This window comes from Cricetulus griseus (assembly GCF_003668045.3).
Source record: "Cricetulus griseus strain 17A/GY chromosome 1 unlocalized genomic scaffold, alternate assembly CriGri-PICRH-1.0 chr1_0, whole genome shotgun sequence".
NCBI classification, from domain to species: domain Eukaryota; kingdom Metazoa; phylum Chordata; class Mammalia; order Rodentia; family Cricetidae; genus Cricetulus; species Cricetulus griseus.
In genome coordinates this window covers 219,928,521-219,937,860 of record NW_023276806.1, presented here as the reverse complement: position 1 = coordinate 219,937,860, position 9,340 = coordinate 219,928,521, and the positions used below count along the sequence as shown (strand labels likewise).

Below are 9,340 nucleotides of genomic sequence, written 5' to 3'. Positions count from 1 at the left end.
ACTCAGAGAAACCTTTCTTGTTTGCCTGCATGGGCCATGCATGCATCCTGGGCCAGGAAACGAGTTTGGAGCTGATTTAAGTGAAAGTGTGGCCTTCCTCAGCTGATGGTGCATGAGGGTGATGTGTTTCGGTCTAATGTTAAGTCAAACCAAACCAAACCAAAATGAAAAAAAAAAATGTTTAGAACTGCATTGACTACTGGCATATTGATAGAAAAGCAAGCATGCATAGTGTTTGCCTTTTTCTTTTTCTTTTTTGTTTATCCCTTCAGCTTGTACTAAGTTAGGGGCCAGAAGGAATAGACAGTTCAGGGCTGTGGAAGGACGTGTCATGGTATACTTGATTTCTCACTGTTATGTCCTCATGCATTTACTCCCATGAGACTCTGCATCCCACACCCTGATTAATAATAGCCTCTTGGCTAGGAAACTTCTCAAGAATGCATAGAACAACTTATAGTGGAACTTGATTGACATTCCAGAACTTACTTTTTGTTTGTTTTGTCTTGGAATAGCACTGAAATTGTTACTTTGAGCAGGTTGTAAATGAGAATATTGGAGCAGAACCACCAAATAAGCCTCTGTAGGCAACATAGTTTGAAAACATAGACTCCAAACTTTTCCCTGCTCTTCAGGATTGTGGAAACTTACCAAATGAAATGGCCATTTTGATGACTTTTTGAGGAGTATCTGAATTGTCAAGTTCTTTCACAGTCATTCACAGAAATATCCAAACAGGCTAAAGCATTACTGTCAAGTGTAGGGAAGGGGTGGGGAGGAATAGGAGGTGGTGGTTTGTAAGGTTCTCCAAGTTATGTTTGAAACACTTTTGTTACCAATGACCATTCAGAATAACTTTTTAGCTTCTTAACCTTAATGTCCCATTTGGAAGTAATGCACTAGCAGTGCGGCTAAACCACTTGGGACATAAAGTGTATGTTAAATGTTGGTTGATTAGTTGACTAATTAGAAATTCAGATAAACACATGAATTCAGAAACTCGTTCTTTTCTGTTACAGATGAACCTGTAGCCTTGCTTTGAAAAAGCCATTTTATGTAACTCTTGACTGTGAATAAATTGCTAACACCCCCGTTGGGATCATCCCTGGAAAAGCCTGCCATTTGAGAGGTCCTTTACTTGCCCCAATCCTGGGCATTAGGAAGAGAGTGTTTTTCCTGTCTGTTGTTTTCCCCCTGATCATTATGAGCGTTGGCTTTTCACCCTTGAAGTAAAAATGTTGAAAGCCGAGTCTTCAGGTGAAAGAACCACTCTCAGAAGTGCCTCTCCTCACAGGAATGCATACAGAACAGAGTTCCAGGCACTGAAAAGTACTTTCGACAAACCTAAGTCAGATGGGGAACAGAAAACAAAAGATGGAGAGGGCTCCCAGCAGAGCAGGGGTAGGAAATATGGCTCCAATGTCAACAGAATTAAAAATCTATTTATGCAGATGGGTATGGAACCCAATGAGAATGCTGCTGTTGTTGCCAAAACTAGGGGGAAAGGTAGACCTTCATCCCCTCAGAGGAGAATGAAGCCCAAAGAATTTGTGGAGAAAACAGATGGCTCAGTGGTTAGGTTGGAGTCCTCTGTTTCTGAACGAATTAGTAGATTTGACACAATGCACGATGGCCCTTCATATGCTAAGTTCACAGAGACTCGGAAGATGTTTGAGAGAAGTGTGCATGAGTCAGGGCACAATAATCGCTACTCCCCAAAGAAAGAGAAAGCTGGAGGGGCTGAACCACAGGATGAGTGGGGTGGTTCCAAGTCCAACAGAGGTAGCAGTGATTCCTTGGACAGCCTGAGTCCCCGGACTGAGGCTGTCTCCCCAACAGTGAGTCAACTGAGTGCAGTGTTTGAGAGCACTGAGTCTCTGGGTGCCATCACTTCTGAGAAGGCTGAAAACAGTGACTACTCAGTGACTGGGCATTACCCTCTGAATTTGCCATCTGTTACCGTTACCAATCTTGATACCTTTGGCCACCTCAAGGATTCTAATTCAAGATCTTCTCCAAACAAACACGGTGTTGAGACGGAGGATGCTCAGGGTAGTGCAACTCCCGAAGTGGCTTGGAAAGGTACCTCTCTAGCTTCATTGCCGAGTGAAGAGATACAGCCGAGCAAGGAAGCTGAGGACGTCACGTCTGCTCAAGAGACTCTGGGCAGCATTGGCAAGGATATTGCTGAAGAACCCTCTGCTGAGAACCAGGCAATGCCGAAGTCTGGTATCCTCTCCCCACAGAACCAAGCTTTAGGAGATGCTGAAGCTAGTGTGGTGGGGAGTGGGACAGCACAGCCACAGAAGAGAGACCTTACAGGTGGTGATGTAGCCTCTCCCGATGCTTCTGCTTCCAGCTGTGGGAAAGAAGTACCCGAAGACTCAAACAATTCCGAGAGTTCCCACGTATACATGCATAGTGACTACAACGTGTATAGGGTGAGATCCAGGTATAACTCAGACTGGGGAGAGACAGGCACTGAGCAAGACGAAGAGGAAGACAGTGATGACAACAATTACTATCAGCCCGACATGGAGTACTCCGAGATCGTTGGGTTGCCTGAGGAGGAAGAAATCCCGGCAAATAGGAAAATTAAGTTTAGTTGTGCTCCGATTAAGGTGAGTATGCTTTTTCAGATCATTCCCTAAGTTCCCTTTCAGCACTGGGGCCTATGCAGGATAGAACTGACAACTACTAGGTTTTGTAAGAAATTCCAGGTTGTTGGTATGCACCTGTTGTGGGGTGATTTCAGGCGTGTGGTGTTGGGGAGGCATCAGGTTGTTTAATGTGATGTACGGTGGGCATAAAGCAAGGGAGAAATAAGCAAGTTGAAGAAGTTTGTGAGGTACATTCCAGTGGCGTGGAGTCTGGATACAGGAACACTGAAATACATCTACTTTTACAAGGGGTTCCTTAAGATTCCAGGTCAGTAATCACATTCTGCGTCTACATTGCAAAATACCGGGTATAAGGCACACTGGGGAATTCATGCTAGCCTTGAAATCATTTTCTTTATTTACTTGCTTTAATGTGTTGGAGTTATTCCCTACTTCAGTGTAAGTGGATCGTGATGCTGAACTTCTTTATTTCTGTTTGAACTGCTACTTGGTTGTGAACATTTGCTTTGTGGAACTATATTAGCTGACAAATACTTTGTATGCAAAGCCGTGACTATACACAACTTCGATTTCAGAAATTGTTGATGTTGCTTTACAGTGAAGTTTTGTGAAAGGAAGCATAGCCGACTTGCCATTCGTGGATTTATTTTTGCCGCTTAGAGACTGTATAGGTGCCAATTGAATTCGGGTGTTTTATTCTAATGCTTTCACTTAAGTAGCATTTAGTGTAGATGAAGAGCAGAAAGTGTCTGAGCAGCGGGTGTGGGATGGCTGTTATTAGTGGGAAGGAGTCTGGGGTTGAGTATCAGAATCCCCTGGAGTGCTTCTTCACGGTGTGCTTGCCCACCAGATTGGTCCTCGGACTCTGGCATCATCTTTTCGGGGAGCCTGGGGAGTTGTGGTGCAAGTGTGTTGTTTGATACCATATTCCAGGGTGTCCATGCTCTACAGATGAGAGACCTGGAATTTGATAACGTATCTTTGTCAATTTGCTCCTCAAAACCTAAAGTCAATTGTTTTTTTTTATTTTTTGTCATATGAACTTGCATATGAAGCTATAAGGTAGACAACTTACATGGAAATGCCCCCAGAAAAGCCTGCTACTTCTGTGATTATTATTATTAATAATAATATTAATATTATTAATATTCAAAATATTATTTTGAAAAGCAGTAATATTCTATGTAGTTCTGTGTAGATGCTAGTAAGGCGGAGTTTTACTTTATTAGCATAAGGTAATGCCCTGGGTTAGAATGACCACATGCAGTTCGTCTGTGTTTAAAGAGATTTAGTTTGAGAGTAAGCTGTGCTTTTGTATCTTTTAATACTTAAGTCTCTCTGTTCACCTGTCCTTGGGGTTATTCCCACTTTTAGGCACCATCTTCAAAGGTATCCTTTCCCAAGCCTGTCCAGGGAACCCCCAAAGTCTACTATTTATCTGTTCTTTGAGCATCATCTTTCTTGCCCCCCCCCCCCCAGGAAGGAGCCATTAAGGTTAAACTGTTTTAAACTGAACAAGAGATGTGTAACTGAAAAACTCTTCAAAGAGTTTGTTAATCCCAGCCACTGACTGCTTAATGCAGGGGAATAGCAGATTTTGAATTTATCATTTAGTGTGTCAGCCATTGAGCCTCATGGACTATTAGCCTTGTATTTGGGTCCTCTCATGCCCAGAACATAACTGCGTAGTATGTTTTTGTGATGGATTTTAAAGGATTGCCATTGATGTGAACAAACCAGCTCGTTGCGTATGAAAATTTTAAATTCAGACTTTCTGGTGTCCGTTGCTTATAATAAGTCTGTTGCTTCTTTCATGCAAACTGGGTTTCAATATAAAAGAGAGATAATGTGTGCCTTTAGCTCTTTTCATAAAGAACTTGGGTCATGGTAAGATTTGAGTAACTGAGGGCCTTTGGCTTTCATTGCACAGTTAACGGGACTAGTTGGAGAGAATTAAGTTTGCAAACAGAAGTGTCATTCTTATCTCTTCTGGAATGAATAGGACAATTACTCTTTCTTGTTGCTTTCCTTGTTTAACATGAAAGTGGATACACTGGGACATTTGAAAGCTGCTTTCTACTCAGGGTGGAGAATTGTTCACTCCCCCCCTTTTCTCCCTTCAGAAGATTTGCTAATTTAAAAAGCAAATCCAGCAAGTACTGTTGTAGGTTCACCATGTGTGTACCATGCTGCTAGCTGCAGAGAACACTCACTTCTGTCCGAGTAGCCTGTGTCTGGGATCCAGTAGTCAGTCCTTCATACATTTTATTTGAAATAAACTCAGGTTAAATAGTGTCATAAAACTGTGCCCAACTGTCCTGTGTCTTTTGCGTGCTTTGATAGTTCTTGTCTATACTTGATGTGCTGTGACAGGGATTCAGTACGTTATTTGAAATAGGATACATTCACCCATTCACTGTGCATGCTTGCTTCTCTCCGTAAAGCTTTATTAGGCAGTGGAGAGTTAAGATCAAAGTCTTTTTCTTTGATAGTTTCAAACACTTTCTCTTTGAGAAGCAATAAAGAGCATGTTCTTTACAGAAATCATGTCTGAGAGTTTTATATTCTTGTTAATCTTTTTCTTTACTAGGCAAAATTTTCTCAACAAAAGTGCTTCATTAGTCTTGCGTATGAGCTTTGTGGGTGTGATATTGTCTCTAATGTCTAGTTCAGTTCTCTTATAGAGATTTTGAATAAATGTTACCTTGAGATGTCTTAAATCTGGACCCGGAAAAAAACCCAACCAAACAAAAATAATAGTTGATCTTTGCATTATATTCCTTGTACTCATATTCCTAGTTGTTTGAAAATGGTTAGATTCACTGAGACATGGTGGCACATGCCTGTAGTCTTAGGACTCAGAAGGGTGGACCAGCTGCGTTGAAAGTTCAAGGCCATGATGGGATACATAGTAAGAAACTACTTCAGTGCTCGCCCCTCATCCAAAAGATCTGATTGTATTGCTGCCTAACACTTAGAGTAATTTCCCTATCTTTCACAGGCACAATTGTTTATAATTGTATAGGTTGATGTATTTAATAGGGTCATGGAATATCATAATATGATTATTAATAGAAAATACAAACCTTACCTTGAAGATACAGGGTAGGAGAATGTTATGACCATGTTAATTTCAGGTATAGAATTATGTTTTAGTTTTCGTAAACTTCTCAAAACTAAAGAATTTAATTAAAGGAATTTAATTAAAGCAAATGTGCTTTATATCAGTGAAGACCAGCAAAAGTAGCCTTTGTCACTATTTTTTCTATCATTTTAGAACATTTATTGAGCCTCTAGTATGTATCAGGAAGACTGTGAATAAAATCCATGAGAACATTTGTCCAGAATTGTGGGCATCTCATTAACAAGGCTTTTCAGTCTTATGTGCTGTGACCTTTGTGAGGCCACCACAGCCTCATTAAGGAACTCATAAATAACCCTTTCTCTTTTGCTAGAAGCCTTAATATTCTTTAGGTTTGTATTCTTGAACACTGCGCCATCTGAAAGAGAGTTTCTGAACTCCCAGCAAGTATGAGATTGCAGAATTAATGTTACAGTGCATTGTTATACCTGCTCGGAGTGCATCTCAAACTGTGTTGCTCCTTAGTGATCCTGTATTTGAATGACAGGCAAGAGCAGAGGCCCTTTTTCCCATTATAGGAGTCTTGGAAGATGATAGTTCTCTGTGTACTCGCTGCCTCGTGGAGGCTCAGAGTCACTGTCCTGGGCACAAAATGCTATTTGTTCAGTTCTGATGTTCAGAGCAGAGTTCTGAGACCCAACTTTTTGTGTTTGTGGGGGCTTTAAGTTTCAACAGTGCTTCTTAAACTGAAATATCCATGTGAATCACTCAGAGATCTTGTTAAAATGCAGATTCCGTTTCTGTAGGTGTTCCCTGAGAAATTACCTTGGTGCAGTGATTTGATCCTGAATACAGTGCTGAGCCATTGCAGAGGCGATGCAATAGAAGCAGTCAGCAACCAGGTTAAAATGACTGAGTCTGGAATTTCTCAGCTCAGTTTAAAACACAGACCCAGAAGCAAGAGGAGGTCGATCCACTTAAGACAGGAAGCATAGTGCAGTGCTTGCTTAGTATCTCTTGAAGTTCATGCTACCCACTCGTCTCATGAACTCATGGGTACATAGTGCTCACTTGTCTTTCTGTTTTCTTTCTTTTTGTGGTGAGTCTTGCTATGCAGCCTAAGCTGGCCTTGTCTCTCTCTTTCACACCAGCCTTCCTATGTTGATGGCAGGGCTCGGGACCAGAGCTGATCCCGGGCAGAAATCATTTAGTACAATATCAACGTACTAAAGATACACTGGTCAGTGTTGATACGGGACGGGCACACTGGGTATAGTGTGGCTTTGCAAGCTTGCCTGATGATTAGCCACAGGGTTTTCTGTTTGTTTGTTTTCAAGACAGGATTTTCTCTGTGTAGACTAGACTGTCCTGGCACTCAGAGATCCACCTGCCTCTGCCTCCAGAGTGCTGGGATTAAAGGTGTGCACCTCCACTGCTCGGCAAGCAGTTTTATTTGCTTTCCTTGGGGCTGTCCCTTGCCATTCCAGAAAAAAGAAAAAAAGAAAAAAAAAGCAGTTGGGGTGTCTGTAGTGGGTAGCTTTATATAGGGAGGTGGCACAGTTGTCCATCTAGAGATGACCTGAGATGACGTCATGTTTTAGTCCCTCGGCCTCTTTCTTTTTGCCATATTTTCTATGTATTCTAATTTTACACTATCAGGTGGTTACTAACTTACCTGATGTATTTTATATTTTAAATATCTCATCAGAATTTTGTCTTTCTCTACCAGTTTACATACTCGTATCTATACATACCCAAGCCTATGGTGCTTCTTTCTCATAATCTATTTCCCACATTTGATGTTACTCCTTAGGACATTCATTCAGCATATTTGTTTATTTTCATTTTGGGGGGTGAGGATGGGCAGCGCTGGGTATTGAACTTGGGGCCTTAGGCATGCTAGTCAAACAGTCTAATGATGAACTAACTCTCCAGTCTCTATGTTTCCTTGACCTCTATAATAGAATTTAATATTTTAAAATACTGTTATAAGCTTATTTAACAGTAGGTCTGGACTAGAATCTAAGAGTTCATAGTTGCTTATTTGCTTTTCTGTTCCTATTTTGTTTTTGGAATAGGATCTACTTAGGTAGCCCTCCCTAGATGGCCTGAAGCATGTTTTGTGGCCGAGGGTGGTCTTGAACTCTTGGCAGTTCTGCTTCAGCTATCTAAGTGCTGAGATTGCAAGTGTATGCCACCATATCAGAGAGGTTCTGCATTTCTAACTAGGCCCTAAGTGGTATCGATGCTGCTGGTGCCCAAACCCCAAACCAGAAGCTGTCCATAGGATGCTCAACAGTCTGCTCCTCAGATGTGGCTGTGCTAGCAGCTTGTGTGGAAGAGGATTCTTTGCCCATGAAGTAAGACTAAGTTGCAGTTATATAAGGCACCCTGTTTCCTGATGCCAAAGTGGATTATGATCTTTGAATTCAGAGTGAGTTTAGGTCATTAAAACACCACACCCTAGACCCTCCTGTGGCTTTCATTATAAAGGGAGAGAAGGAGGAAGTATTTGGTTGACTGAGAAATTCCGTTTCTTTCATTCTTTAGGGCATCTAAATCAATAAGCTTCTAGAAGAAAATATAAGCATTGTCATCTAAATTAGTTTGTTTTTATTTGGATTACTTTGAAGGCATAACATTGAAATTGGATTTCCTCTTACATTTTGATGTTTTATAAAGTGACTATGGTTCGTAATGAGGCAAATGAAAAATGCCAACTAATTGAATATACTATGCAGAATCAAATAATATATGTAAAAATCAGTCCCTTGCCTAAAATTCAACACTGTGTTGTACTCTTTGTTCTTGTTCACCGAGCAATTACCATTTGTTTAAAAAGAGATTTTTTTCCTACAGGAAATTATGTTTGATGTTTCCTTGCATTTCATAGCAGAATTTGAAGTTTTTACGAAGCATAACTGTTTTGTCTTTGCTCTGAACTTTCTCATATGAACACAGGTTGCTGGATTCATGAGCTTTGTAATTAAGATGCCAAATTTTGGGGGAAAATAACTGTTACTGTTCATAGATAGCTTACCTTATCAATCCAACTGCTTGTCTGAAGTAATTTGATTTAAATCTTATCTGCATTTGATTCTTCCCAGCGTCTTCATTACCACACGCAAAATGGTAGCTTAGGGATTTTTTTCAGAAACAAATTAAATTCTGAGCAAATGAACAAACAGTGCTACCCTAGACTCAGAAAACAATTTACTGCTTTTATGATGCTTTATAGTTTTCTTCCTGGTCACTTTTTTAAATTTCCCAAGTGCTATTCTCTTCAAGTTGCTAACACAGAATCTTAGAGCTGCAACTACTTAAAGTAATGTAAGTTCCTAGTCCTTCAAGGAAGCCATCATTAGCACTTCCTGGAACATCATCTTTCAGCATGAATAATTCTTCTTATGTGGAGTTTATTCTTTGGAAGGTAAAAGGAAAATTAAAAGGAAGGTCATGCTAGGTATCTGTTCCCTTGTTTTTGTGTATTGAATGTTGATTTTCAATTTTGTATTGAAATAAAATTCAAACATCCTAAAAATTCAACATTTCTAACATACAATTTATTTTTTTTACAGTGTTGTTCAGCCATCACTGATATCTAATTCTAAAATGTTTTCATCATCCAGAAAAACAG

General features: G+C 40.4%; 1 protein-coding gene across 1 annotated transcript in view; it reads left to right on the top strand.

Moving 5' to 3' along the window:
• Nucleotides 1–1,235: 1,235 nt before the first annotated feature.
• Ppp1r9a (protein phosphatase 1 regulatory subunit 9A) overlaps nt 1,236–9,340 on the top strand; it is a 262,450-nt gene continuing 254,345 nt past the window's right edge. The window contains exon 1 of the mRNA XM_035451403.1: nt 1,236–2,621. Coding sequence (XP_035307294.1) covers nt 1,236–2,621 — 1,386 coding nt within the window. The remainder of the gene's footprint in view (nt 2,622–9,340) is intronic.